Raw genomic sequence first — 14,329 nt, 5'->3', positions numbered from 1 at the left:
TGTTTATTTCCCACGGACTCTGTGTCAGTTCTGGGGAATTATTCTCTGTCAGATCGGGAGGTTTCGGAGTCTGTGTGGGCCAGTTATTCCCTCTGTTTATCAGGAAAGTCTCTTCCCCCACCCACCCACCCACCCACCAGTGGCTGGGCCGGACTGAACTGAAGTGCCCGCTTTCCTGCTACCTGCTGGGTGCCCGTACTGTCTGGGTTATGGTTGGCACTGAATCAGCCCTGCTTGTAATCATTGTTAGTGACTATTTAATGCTGGCGAAGGTGATCCTTCACTGGTAAGATGTATTGAAATAAATGGTCTTGCTGAACACAAAATATAAAAGCCGTGTGAACCTGTCTTGGACGCAGGAGCTGGCTGGTAATCAAGTCTCAGCCATCAGGCTGGCGCAGGAGGAGGGCAATCTGAGCAGAACCCCTCTCCCATTCCAAAGATCTATCCCAAACTGATTGAAGCCAGACGGCAAGCCCTCTTTCACATCGCCCTTGACAAATTCTGGTAGGTACTGACGGAGCTACAAAGGGAGAAGGAAATTTCCTCCAGTTTCGCCCTCAGCTGCTGTTACCCTCTTCCCCCACCTCCTCTATGCTCGGGTTCTGCGTCTCCCTGCTCCACCCCCTCCCCCCACTCACCACCTGTCGTTGCTGGAAAACGGTGCAGATCGTCTGATCGTATTGGCTTTGCCGCTCGTGGGATCTTGCTGTGATGAAATCGTCCCTTTTCCCCCGTTACGGATTTCTGCGCACGTTGCCGAGGGTGTGTGGTGGATGAATGCTCGAGGGACCCGGTGATATATGTGTGTCTGTGTGTGTGTTGTGTGATATTGCTGCCACTGTCCGAGGTGATGGCCGGTGGGGCTGGGGGAGGGTTGAGGTGCTGCGTCAGAGGCTGCTCAGTGCGTTGCTGCCGTGCATCCTGGGATTGAATCAATATGAGCCAACGGCTTGGAAGGCAGACCCACGGGGTGATGTCTCCACTTACTGCGGGGGGGAGGGGGTTGGGTAGGGGGAGATGGTCGATCACCACCTGGACCCAGGAAAGAAGGTGGAAAGATGAGCAACACTCTCTGGTACAGCTATCACCGCAGTTGTTCACTGGTAAAATGGCCACATTGGAAGCCACTCGTTTCAAGGTAGACGGGGTTCCTGAACACTGGCATCTCGCGCAAAAACGAGGAAGTCAGGAGGAGCCTTTTTATTGGAGAATTGCGTTCAGCATTGGGTGACCCTCCCTCGGGAAGATGGCAAGGTTTTAGAGGATGAGGTAAACCTGGCTGAGAAGGGAATTCGGGGACAGCATAAAAAGCGCACGATGTGGTGAAGATTAATGGGAAGTCAGCGGACTGGGAAGCCTTTTCAAAAACCAGCAGAGGATAACGACTCAAGGAATAAGAGGAGAGAAGACAAAATACAAGGGTAGAAAGTGAGGACTGCAGATGCTGGAGATCAGAGCTGAAAATGTGTTGCTGGAAAAGCGCGGCAGGTCAGGCAGCATCCAAGGAGCAGGAGAATCGACGTTTCGAGCATGAGCCCTTCTTCAGGAATACAAGGGTACCCTATCTAGTGATGGCAAGCACTTCCTTGTCTTTTTTTTTATAGATATTTTTATTAGAAATTTAACATTTTTGCAAGTTTATAAAAATAAACAAAACTCTCAAATACAAACATTGATGTACAATTAAATCAAATATACAATAGTCAAAATTTAACAAAGGAAAGAAAAAAAAACAAAAACCAAAATAAAATAAAAAAAAACCAAAACTCAACTTTCTATTAATCTAACCTATAACTAACCAGAGCGTATACTTAAGTCTCTTACGTGCTCGGAATGTATTAACATCAAATATAATAAAACCCGTATTCGTGCGGGATTCCTCTCCCAAGGAGCCCCGGAGCAGCCAGGTTTGTAATCCTCACTAAATAAAAGCCCTTGTTAGGATAGCCGAAATATCTGCATTTATGTAATTCAAAAAGGGCTGCCATATTTTATAAAATAATTCAGTCTTTCGGTGCACCATATTTGTGAGGAAGTCAAGGGGGATATATTCCATAATTAATCTGTGCCAATTTGAAAGTCCAGGGGGGCCCTCAGCCACCCAGTTCACCAAAATATTTTTCCTTGCACAGAAAGAGAGAATAGAAAATAGTCTCTTCCCGTGCATATCCAGAGAGGAAAAGTTTGAAAAGCCCAAAAGGAGAGATACAGGATCCACTCTAATTTCCGTTCCTAAAATATCTGTCAGGGTACTTGCTACTTTAATCCAATATCTACGGATCTTATGACAAGTCCATAGGCAATGTAAAAGAGTGCCCACCTCTATTTTGCATTTGGGACACATTGGAGATGCTCCTGCCTTAAATTTTGCCAATCGAGCCGAAGCACTTCCTTTTCAGTGGGGAGGCCGCAGACAGACTGGGAGAGTGGGCAAACAAGTGGCAGATGGCAAAGTGGGAGGTTTTGCCCTTCGGTGGGAAGAGTAGACTTTTTTCTCAGTGGAGAATGGCCTCAGAAATTTGAATCACAAAGGGATTTAAGATTAACAGGCAGGTTCAGTCGACAGTGAGGAGGGCAGATGCAATGTTAGCAAGAGGACTGGAACATAGGAGCGGGGATGCATAAGGCCACATTGGGAATATTGTGAGCAGTTTTGGGCCCTGTATGGACAGAGGTTTACAAGAAAGATGCCAGGGATGGAGGGAGTGTGGTATGAGGTGTGGTGAATGACTCTGGGTTGGAATTTCAAAGGATATGGGGAATCTTGATGAAATTTACAGAATACTGAGCAACGTGGTTGGAGTGGACGTGGAGAAGAACTTATGGGAGAGACTAGGACCTGAGGGCACAGCCTCCGAAATGAAGGGCTATCCTTTTCGAACTGAGGTAAGGAATTTTTTCGGCCAGAGGGTGGTGAATCTGTGGAACTCGTGGCCACAGAGGGCTGTGGAGGCCGAGTTAGTGAGTGTGTTTAAGACACAGACAGGGTCTTGATTAAAGAGGGGATCAAGGGTTAAAGGGAGAAGGCAGGAGAATGGGACTGAGAAACATATCAGCCATGATAGAATGGCGAAGCAAACTCGATGGGCCGAGTGGCCTAATTCTGCTCCTTATCGTCAAAAAGTGTGAGGCTGGAAAAGTGCAGCAGATCAGGCAGCATCTGAGGAGCAGGAGAGTCGACGTTTTGGGCATTCCTGACGAAGGGCTTACATCGAAAATGTCGACTCTCCTGCTCCTCGGATGCTGCCTGATCTGCGCTTTTCCAGCGATGCCCTTTAGGGCTCTGACTCTCCAGCACCTGCAGTCCTCACTTTCTCCAATACGCTGTGTTCTTACAACTGACTGGGTGAGAGTACTGTTGTTTTGAATAATCTAACCAATATTAATTACAGCAAACGACCATCTACCAGCATCACATTCACAGGCACCACTTGTCTGGGCTAACACGAAGCAATGAGATTACAGCAAAGCAGTATTCACCCAGTCGTGGGTCACACCTTAAATGATCTGTGGTTTTGGGAGTCCGTGACATGTTCAGGTTACATTCTGTGATACAGCAATGACATGGTTGAGGCTCTCTTTTTAGGCAGACTGACATAACAACAACTTACTTAAACCTCAAACACACTTCGCTCTGGATGGACACAGGTATGCAATGTCCGTTTGCCAGAGTTTGCAAGATTAACCTTTCAAAGTTCATTAGAATGCTTCGGAGATTTGGAAACCTCTCTTCATCTGGTGAACGTATATCCATCTGAAGAGGTAGGTACTGTCCCCTGCATGTATTTAACACCCCAGCCATGTTTCTGCTGCACACTGTCATTCACTCTCACTGACCACCATCATCGGGAATCTTCTTCCTCATTCCCTTCACTGGATCTACGTTGAACAGAGCCAGCTCCTGATTGTTTTGTCATGTGGTCCCATGACCCCACCCCAACCTCCCGAGGAGGACTTTGTATGGTTTAGGATGGGTTGCACGTTTTAGAAACTTCTGTTGACATCAGGCATTTTGCCTTTGCATTTCTAACTCGCAACAACTACCTGGTGTGTCCTGCTGGTAGTTCCCTACCTGCTCAATCATTGTGTATCTCTTTCATTTTCCTTTGTTTGCGAAGAATGTTCTGTGTCTCAAAGGTTAAACTGTGCAGAGCAAGGTACTCCACCATTGCCTTCTGAACTTTAATTGGTCATTCCTGCTCCCAGGCAAAGCCAAGAGCCACTGTTGTTCACTACTTTCATAAGCATCAGAGGAGCTGGAGAATCGATGTTTCCTATTAGCAGTCAGAGCTGAAAATGTGTTGCTGGAAAAGCGCAGCAGGTCAGGCAACATCCAAGGAGCAGGAGAATCGACGTTTCGGGCATGAGCCCTTCTTCAGCATGCCTTCCTATTAGCAGTCAGGCCCATTCCTGATGAAGGGCTTATGCCCGAAACGTCGATTCTCCTGCTCCTTGGATGCTGCCTGACCTGCTGTGCTTTTCCAGTGTCACGCTCTTGACTTGCAACGTGATACGAGTCATACCCACTGCATCCACCTGTCTCTGAACTTGTTCCCTAATGTACTGAGGCACACTCAGACACAATGCATTTCAAGATACCAAGTACACGTTAAGAAGCAATGTGAAAATTCGAGAGTTAACCTATTCCCAAGGATGTAATCTTTCTCGTCAGAGCTAGGAGCAGGAGGTAGGCAATGCCGACCTGCTCCATTTCACACCATCCTGGCTCATCTCATTTCGGCCTCAACTCCACCTTTCTGCCTGCTCTCCAGAACCCTTCAACCTCCTCACATTTCCTCTCTGTCCGACATCCACCGCACTGTGAATTCCATAAATTCAAGACACTTAGGGAGAAATAATTTCTTCCCATCCCTGTTGTGAACCTAGCACCCCGATCCTGAAACTGAGCTCTCGTTCTCGATTGCACACGAGAAGAAGTTCTCTCCCGTCCTCAGGACACCCCCCCCCCCAGTCCTGAAGACATTGAGTTCTCCACCTCCTGATGCTGCCTGACTTGCTGTGTCCTTCCAGCCTCCTGCTTGTCTATCCTGGATTCCAGCATCTGCAGTTGTTTTGCCTCGACTTGAGGAAGCACCAACTCAACAACGATTTTGTCATAGAGTCATAGAGATGTACAGCACGGAAACAGACCCTTCGGTCCAACCCGTCCATGCCGACCAGATATCCCAACCCAATCTAGTCCCACCTGCCAGCACCCGCCCCATATCCCTCCAAACCCTTCCTATTCATATACCCATCCAAATGCCTTTTAAATGTTGCAGTTGGACCAGCCTCCACCACATCCTCTGGCAGCTCATTCCATACACGCACCACCCTCTGTGTCAAAAAGTTGCCCCTTAGGTCTCTTTTATATCTTTCCCCTCTCACCCTAAACCTATGCCCTCTAGTTCTGGACTCCCCGCCCCCAGGGAAAAGACTTTGCCTATTTACCCTATCCATGTCTCTCATAATTTTGTAAACCTCTATAAGGTCACCCCTCAGCCTCCAACACTCCAGGGAAAACAGCCCCAGCCTGTTCAGCCTCTCCCTATAGCTCAAACCCTCCAACCCTGGCAACATCCTTGTAAATCTTTTCTGAACCCTTTCAAGTTTCACAACATCTTTCCGATAGGAAGGAGACCAGAATTACATGCAATATTCCAACAGTGGCCTAACCAATGTCCTGGACAGCCGCAACATTACCTCCCAACTCTTGTACACAATACTCTGACCAATAAAGGTAACCATACCAAACGCCTTCTTCACTATCCTATCTACCTGCAACTCCACTTTCAAGGAGCAATGAACCTGTACTCCAAGGTCTCTTTGTTCAGCAACACTCCCTAAGACCTTACCATTAAGTGTATAAGTCCTGCTAAGACTTGCTTTCCCAAAATGCAGCACCTCGCATTTATCTGAATTAAACTCCATCTGCCACTTCTCAGCCCATTGGCCCATCTGGTCCAGACCCTGTTGTAATCTGAGGTAACCCTCTTCGCTGTCCACTACACCTCCAATATTGGTGTCATCTGCAAACTTACTAACTGTACCTCTTATGCTCGCATCCAAATCATTTATGTAAATGACAAAAAGTAGAGGGCCTAGCACTGATCCTTGTGGCACTCCACTGGTCACAGGCCTCCAGTCTGAAAAACAAAGCTCCACCAACATCTTCTGTCTTCTACCTTTGAGCTAGTTCTGTATCCAAATGGCTAGTTCTCCCTGTATTCCATGAGATCTAACCTTGCTCATCAGTCTCCCATGGAGAACCTTGTCGAACGCTTCACTGAAGTCCATATAGATCACATCTACTGCTCTGCCCTCATCAATCTTTATTGTTACTTCAAAAAATTCGATCAAGTTTAATTCGATCAAGTTTGTGAGACATGATTTCCCATGCACAAAGCCATGTTGACTATCCCTAATCAGTCCTTGCCTTTCCAAATACATGTACGTCCTGTCCCTCAGGATTCCCTCCAACAATTTGCCCACCATCGAGGTCAGGCTCACCGGTCTATAGTTCCCTGGCTTGTCTTTACTGCCTTTCTTAAACAGTGGCACCACTTTAGCCAACCTCCAGTCTTCCAGCACCCCTCCTGTTCCTGTTGATGATACAAATATCCCAGCAAGAGGCCCAGCAATCACTTCTCCAGCTTCCCACAGAGTTCTCAGGTACACCTGATCAGGAATTCCCTTGTAGTCTTCAACTAGTCACACAAAAAGGAAACATGTTTTGATCCAACCAGTCCATGCTGAATATAATCCCAGACTGAACTAGTCCCACCTGTGTACGTTTGGCCCCTATCCCACCAAACATTTCCTATTCATGTACTTATCCAAATGTCTTTAAGCATTGTAACTGTGTGAGAAACAACACTTCAATAATTTCAGTCCGAGACAAGATCTGGATCAGTAGTGCCCTTTATTTCACACTTGCGAGTAGGTGTGATGTCCACAAGGCAGGGACAAAACACACTGAATTCAACAAATACTCTATTTATATAATTTGGTTCCAACATATTTTTTTCTTATTTCATTGTTTCCCCCCCTGTTTACATCCTCCACTTCCCTAAGACCGGTACCCATTACTCCTGTTTATCTCTTGCCTTATCCGGCCTTGTCTGTGACAAAAATGCTTATTTCTGGCCTCACAAGGCCGTTTGACCTCATCCCGCTGTGGGTCATTGTTAGGCATATCCTTTCCTTACCATTATCTACTCCCTCCATCTGTGCCTCCCCTCACAGCAGCTTATCACTAAGCCCTTTTAATTGGGGTTTGTTCCTGGGTTTCTGTAAAAGTGGGAAACAGATGTTTATGCCTACTGTTTGTACAGGCTTATCGAGTTTAACTGCCTCTCTTCACAGCATCTTATCACTAAGCTTGTATTTTTTACCATTGTTTTGCAGTCCCGTTTCTTCCTTGCATACATTTTTAGCTAATACAAAAAAAATTATGCATTTCCTCCACATAGTTCCCATTCTTGTTGACTCAGCTCCTGGCTGAAACAATTACACACTGATGTGAGTTCATTTTTTTTTATATAATCAATTAGAATTGCAGAAGTAACATTAATTTACCTATATCCCACAAACTGTATCCATGTCCACCACTTCCTCAGGAAGTTCATTTCACGCACAAACCGCTCTCCAATCTCCATTATTCTATATTCCCGAGAGTACAGACCTAAACAGCTCAACTTTTCTTCAGAAGACAAACCCCTAATCTCTGGTGAACATGCTACGTTTGCAAACTGTTGCTACGTTTGTCTGAGGAGTGGATAGAACACAGGAGAAAGAGTGAGGCCTGCAGATGCTGGAGATTAGAGTTGAGCGTGGTGCTGGAAAAGCACAGCAGGTTAGGCAGCATCCAAGGAGCAGGAGAATTGACATTTCAGGCATAAGCCCTTCATCAAGACAGGAAATAAGCCATTCCCGACCTGCTGTGTTTTTCCAGCACCACACCGTTAACACATATAGAACATAGCATGGTTATGGAGGCTCCCTTTGCTGCTGGGTGTTACATATTTGGCTTGATTTATTCATGAGTTATGGACTATCCTGGTTCATCCCTAACCGTCACATAGATTCACATATTAGCCCACCATGTGCTTTCACCTCCTATGTATCCCTGGTGCTAAGTAGACATAGTGTTCCAGTAATCGGACTTGTTATGAATCAGTCGTGACATATCAAGTCTATTTACAGAAATGAGGGAGGTGCTTCAGCCCAAACCGGTCCACACTGACCAAAATATCCATCCGCGCTAACCCCATTTCCCCTGCACATGGCCCGTACCCTTCCAACCCTTCCCTATCCATGTATTTGTCCAAGTGCTTTTTGAATGTTGTTAATGTACCCACCTCAACCACTTCCACTGGCAGCTCATTCCATATGTGTACCACCCTCTGTGTAACAAGCAAAGTTGACTCTCTGCTTCCTTTTTATTCTTCTCCCCTCTCAGCTTAACCTGATGCCCTCGAGTCCTCGTTTCCCCATCCCTGGGAAAAAGGCGGACTGCATTCACCCTATCCATGCCTCTCATGGTCCTATACACTTCAATAACAACACCCCCCCCCCCCCAGTCTCCTACACTCTAAAGAAAAAAGTCCTAGCTTGTCCAGCCTCTCCCTATTATTCAGTCCGTGAATCCTAGCAATCTGCACTCTTTCCAGTTCAATAACATCCGACCTATAGCAAGGTGACCAAATGTGAACACAATACTCCAAGTGTGGCCTCACCAATATCCTGTACAACTGCAACATAACTTCCCAACATCCATACTCTGGGGGGGGGGGGGGGAGGAGGAATGGTGATTGCCTACACAGTGGGGGGGGAGGGGGGGGGATTGCATTTATTTTGGGGAGGTATGGTGATAAATACACTCCACCTAGTGTAGGTAATTTCTTGGGGGGGGGGAATGGTGATTACCTACACTGGGGGGGGGGGGGGGGTGATTAAATACACTTGGGGGGAAGAGAGGGTGATAACCTTGACTGTGAGGCATCATGTGACCTGTTTGTTGGCGGACCGGAAGTTGATAGAAACTCGGCGGGTTGTTTCCGGTTCAGGGGTCAGCAAGATGGCGGCGCCCATGAAGCAGGGTCGACTCTCACTCATTCGCCTCCCAGTCTCTCTCTGTGTTTGTTATTAATTTCTCGATGTTTCTGCGGCCTCGGCCTCGGCCTCGGGCTCTACCCCGCCTCCCCCCCGGCCTCTCCGCCTGGATCAGCGACGGCGCCAGCAGCCCCGCCCGCGACCGGGCCGGCAAGGAGAGGCGGCGGGGACAGCGGCTGGAGGCGATCGAGGCCCGGGCCCGGGGAGGCAAAGAGGTGGGGGAGGGGAGGGGTGGGGGAGTGAGTGTGGGGGAGTGGAGTGGAGGGGAGGGGAGTGAGTGTGGGGGGAGGGGAGGGGAGTGGAGGGGGAGGGAGGGGAGTGAGTGTGGGGGGAGGGGAGGGGAGTGAGTGTGGAGGGGAGGGGAGTGAGTGTGGGGGGGGAGGGGAGTGTGGGGGGAGGGGAGGGGAGTGAGTGGGGGGGAGGGGAGTGTGGGGGGAGGGGAGGGGAGTGTGGGGGGTGGGGAGGGGAGTGAGTGGGGGAGGGGGATGAGTGTGTGGAAGGGGGGCGAGTGTGGGGGGAGGGGGTGGTAACGGGAGAGAGAGTGTGGGGAGGGGAGGGGGAGGGAGTGAAATTGTGGGATAGGGAGAGGGATACGTTGTGTGGGAACTGGGGTGAAGGAAGGGAAGGGGGTGTGGGGTCTGGTGGGGGTGAGAGTGGTGGGGGGGGCTTCAGTTCTGGGTGGTCCCCTGCACGTGGTAACTGCCCCCCCCCCATGTACGTGGTAACTGCCCCCCCCTGTATGTGGTGACTGTCCCCCCTGCCTATTGTACAGTTTGATGACCAGTTTCTGATTCTCTCAGGCTGGACAGGGACAGTCATGGTCTGAGCCTGAACCAATTCCTTACCTGGTGCCAACGCTCCCTGGAGAGAAGAAAGGTAAGAGAGAGTGAGTGAGTAAGAGAGATAGAGAGAGAAAGAACTGGGATTTTGGTCTGCCGTGTTGTCTGAGGAAGCGCTTCTGAATGAATTGCTCTCGTAGCTGCATTAAGCTGCACCTTGTTTGATTGATGTCCCGTGGTCTTTGAGCAGTGCCTCAAGAAGACCAATGGAATCTCCATCCCCCATTAGCCTTAATCCCAAACTAGTCATTGCAACGTGTTACTTGCTTTACAACAGAAAGTATGACGTCTTGTTGCAGGGAAAATGCCTTTTCTTTGTAATTCAAACTGAAGTACTGCAGATTCTGGAAACCTGAAGCGTAAACAAATTGCAGGGGAAACTCAGCAGGTCTCTCAGCATCTGTGGAGAGAGAAGCAGTATTAATGTTTCAGGGACTAGTAACTCTCCTTCAGAGCCTGATGAAGTCACTGGAATCTAAAATGTTAACTCTGCTTTCTCTTCATAGAATCTTGCAAGGGTTCAGAAAAGATTTACAAGGATGTTGCTAGGATTGGAAGGTTTGAGCTATAGGGAGAGGCTGAATGGGCCGGGGCTGTTTTCCCTGGAGCGTCGGAGGCTGAGGGGTGACCTTATAGAAGTTTATTAAATCGTGAGGGGTATGGGTAGGGTAAATAATCAATGTCTTTTCCCAGTGTAGGTTTAAGGTGAGAGGGGAAAGATTTGAAAGGAACCTGAAGGGTAACGTTTTAAAGAGAGAGAGAGAGAGAGGTGCATGAGTGGAATAAGCTACCAGAGGATGTGGTGGAGGCTGGTACAATTACAGCATTTAAGAGGCATCTGGATGAGTATATGAACAGGAAGGGTTTAGAGGGATATGGGCCGGGTGCTGGCAGGTGGGACTGGATTAATTTAGGATACATGGTTGGCACGGACGAGTTGGGCCGAAGGGTCTGTTTCCCTGCTGCACCTTTGCCAGACCCGCTGAATTCCTCCAGCAATATTTGCCTTTTCTCATTGGTGGTTTAGCCTGGACTGTTGCTAACCAGCCCTTAGACACAGCACACAACAAAAGGATCTATGAGTTTAGTGGTAGCGTCCCTGCCTTTGAGCTGGGAGGCCGAGGTTCACATCCCACCATTTCCTGAGGTTGGTTGATTAACAAGACCCAGAATGAAAGCTTGGTAGCAGCACTGTTCCCCACTGTTCCTGACAGCTGAAGGATGTGTTGGAGTTCTGTCAGTACTGTTTCACAAAAAAATCCCACAGAGCAAAGGGGGAAGCCTTGACAGGAACAAGGCAAAACACTGGGCTGGGGAGGTCAAAGGTGAATTGGAATACTTGCCCTTTAAAACAAGTGACCCTACCTCAAGATCTAACTTATCCTAAATAGAGCAAGGGCCCGAACATTGAGTTATACTGAGACCTGCGACATTGGAAACAATTGCAAAACAGCTGGAGACAGGGCGATTTAAACGATTTTGAAGACAGAACCTGATCAAAACATTTTAAAACAACGATAAGACTAAGCCAGTCGGAATTTGAACTGTGGTTTTGTCAGTAAAATCTGTTAAGGTTGTATGCTCAGGAGTTTATTTTTTTTTAAATCGTGCTCACGAGAGGAGACGGGAAGCCACCATTTGAGACACGGTGTCTGTGTCTGTGTCTGTTTCTGCACCACAGAATTTTGTCACTTATTCACATGCGGGACATGGATGTGGCTGGGTCCAGATGGCATTTACTGTCTGTCCCTAGTTGTCCCCTTCAGAAGGTGGGGGTGAGCTGCCATCTTGAATCACTGCAGTCCATCAATGCCCTGAGGGAGGGAATTCCAGAGCGGGAGCAACGGGGGAGGGGAGTAGCGGGACAGGGGGCTGGGAGTGGGGGAAGAGGAGTGGGGAAGAGGGGCTGGAGTTTGGCGGGAGAGGGGGTGTGACGGTTGGCAGGGAGGGGGAAGGGGCTGGCAGTTGGTGGGGGAGGGGGAGAGCGGCCGGGGTGGGGGGGGGTAGGGGGAGGGGTTGGAGTGGGTGGGTGTTTTCTGAGAGCGAGCCCACGGCTGCTAGACGTTCCCTAACCCGGGGACTCTGTCACAGATACCTCTGGGCCCTTGCCCGACTCCTACAGCCCGCGTTATGTGGAGGCAGCCTGGTATTCCTGGTGGGAGCGTCAAGGCTTCTTCAGGCCCGAGTATCACGTGAGTACAGGGGGGGGGGCGCCGTGTGTCTCTGTGTGTGTCTCTGGGTGTCTGTGTGTGTGCGCGTCTCTGTCTGTGTGTGTCTCTGTGTCTGTCTCTGGGTGTCTGTGTGTGCGTCTGTGTCTGTCGGTGCCTCTGGGCGTCTGTGTGAGCATGTGCGTCTCTGTCTGTGTATGTCTCTCTGTGTGGTGATGCACACCGACCAAAGGGATCAATTCCCAGCAGGATTTGTGGATGTAATTGTGCGTACCGAGTGCAGGGATCTCCATCACACATGTTTCTGATTCATTGTGAACGTGCTGGTTTGCGTATTTGTCAATGTGGATGTGTGCAGTGAATTCCCTGAATACGTGCTGTCTGTAGCTCGTAGAACTGTGTGTGTGTGTGTATACGTACGAGCGAGAGTTGCCACGCTTGGGTTTGTTGTGTTGGACCTGGTGCAGGTTGGTTGTCCCTGTCTGTGTTTGATCCCAGCCAAGTCCAATCACAGATGTCCCGCAGACTCCTTCCCACCCTCGCCCCAGTGTAGGGAGTGGGAGCAGGAGGGGAGTGAGGCGCCGAGTCGGGATGGAGAATGGCTGGGGAGAGTGTGAAGGGGGTGGAAGAGGGCAGGAAGGGTGGGGAGAGAGGGAGGGAAGGGGAGAAAGGCACAGTGGGAACTGGAGTGCCGGGGTAACTATCCCGATGTCCCTTCCTCCACAGGAACACTTGGCTCACCGTGAGGAGACCACCTTCTCCCTGTGTATCCCCCCACCCAATGTAACTGGCTCCCTACACCTGGGTCACGCACTGACTGTCGCAATTCAGGATGCCCTGGTTCGATGGTAAGTACTGACATCTGTCACTGTGTAACACTGGGTTACAGTGCTGGTGGGGACAGGTCTGTCACTGTGTAACACTGGGGGACAGTGCTGGTGGGGACAGGTCTGTCACTGTGTAACCCTGGGCTACAGTGCTGGTGGGGACAGGTCTGTCACTGTGTAACCCTGGGCTACAGTGCTGGTGGGGACAGGTCTGTCACTGTGTAACACTGGGGGACAGTGCTGGTGGGGTCAGGTCTGTCACTGTGTAACACTGGGTTACAGTGCTGGTGGGGACAGGTTTGTCACTGTGTAACACTGGGGGACATTGCTGGTGGGGACAGGTCTGTCGCTGTGTAACCCTGGGGGACAGTGCTGGTGGGGACAGGTCTGTCACTGTGTACCACTGGGGGACAGTGCTGGTGGGGACAGGTCTGTCACTGTGTAACCCTGGGGGACAGTGCTGGTGGGGACAGGTCTGTCACTGTGTAACACTGGGGGACTGTGCTGGTGGGGACAGGTCTGTCACTGTGTAGCACTGGATTACGGGCGTGCTTTCGCTGTCCGAGATTTTGTGTTCCAGGCGGCGAATGCGGGGCTCAAAGGTCCTCTGGATTCCTGGATGTGACCATGCGGGAATCGCCACTCAGGTAAGTCTCTGAATCCCGCTTCTCTGTCAGTCCGGTCTGCCCTTATCCGGGGAATATCGCCCTGCCCTGTCTTGTTTCCCCCAGTGTTGAAGCCCTGGGATTGTCAGGCGTGGATCGTGGCACTTGGTCATCTGACCCTTGACCCCGGGTGTTGTTATAATCCTGCATCTGATCGCCTTCCTGTCACTGTTTACGACTTAGACCACGACAGTCAGGAATGTGAGTTATAAAGAGCAGTGGGGCGAGTCTGTGAGGAGGTACAACTCGAGTGAACAAGGAGGGAGTCGAGGAAACAGATGAATGTCAGCAGGAAGAATGGGAGCCCCAGGGGTCCGGAAAATAGGATTGTGGGGAGTGGAGGGACCTGCTTTTCCTTGTCACTGAATCACGAGAGGTTGCCATGACGATACTAGTGATTGGGAAGGCCAGCGGGGATACTGGTTCTGGCAACGGGACTGGAGACTAGCAGGAGGAATATACAGGGCTCTGGTTCGAGTGTATCCGGAGCACTGCGTACAGTTGGGGTCTCAATATTAAGGGGCAAAAATACAAGCAAAACCGCGAATGAAGCAGGTGTTAACGTCTGAGAAAGCAGGTTGAATATTTACCCCCCGAACAACAAAAAAAAATGACAAACTGCTGGAAATCAGAAACAGCAAGTGAAGTCGCCGGAGAATCTCAGCGAATCTGGCTGGGGGGGGGGGGAGAGAGAAGGCAGAGTTAATGTTTCG

The 14,329-nt window shown here is 49.6% G+C and overlaps 1 protein-coding gene across 1 annotated transcript in view; it reads left to right on the top strand.

The window, feature by feature from the left end:
• The first annotated feature begins 9,076 nt into the window (after window positions 1-9,076).
• Window positions 9,077-14,329, top strand: part of vars2 (valyl-tRNA synthetase 2, mitochondrial) — a 33,655-nt gene continuing 28,402 nt past the window's right edge. Inside the window, exons 1-5 of the mRNA XM_060850653.1 lie at window positions 9,077-9,332; window positions 9,918-9,993; window positions 12,048-12,148; window positions 12,851-12,972; window positions 13,532-13,598. Of these exons, the coding sequence (XP_060706636.1) occupies window positions 9,162-9,332; window positions 9,918-9,993; window positions 12,048-12,148; window positions 12,851-12,972; window positions 13,532-13,598 (537 nt within the window). The 5' untranslated portion in view covers window positions 9,077-9,161. The remainder of the gene's footprint in view (window positions 9,333-9,917; window positions 9,994-12,047; window positions 12,149-12,850; window positions 12,973-13,531; window positions 13,599-14,329) is intronic.

This window comes from Hemiscyllium ocellatum, chromosome 35, assembly GCF_020745735.1.
Source record: "Hemiscyllium ocellatum isolate sHemOce1 chromosome 35, sHemOce1.pat.X.cur, whole genome shotgun sequence".
In the NCBI taxonomy this organism is placed as follows: Eukaryota; Metazoa; Chordata; class Chondrichthyes; order Orectolobiformes; family Hemiscylliidae; genus Hemiscyllium; species Hemiscyllium ocellatum.
Note: the sequence above shows the minus strand (reverse complement) of the source record. Positions and strands in the feature narration are given on the sequence as shown.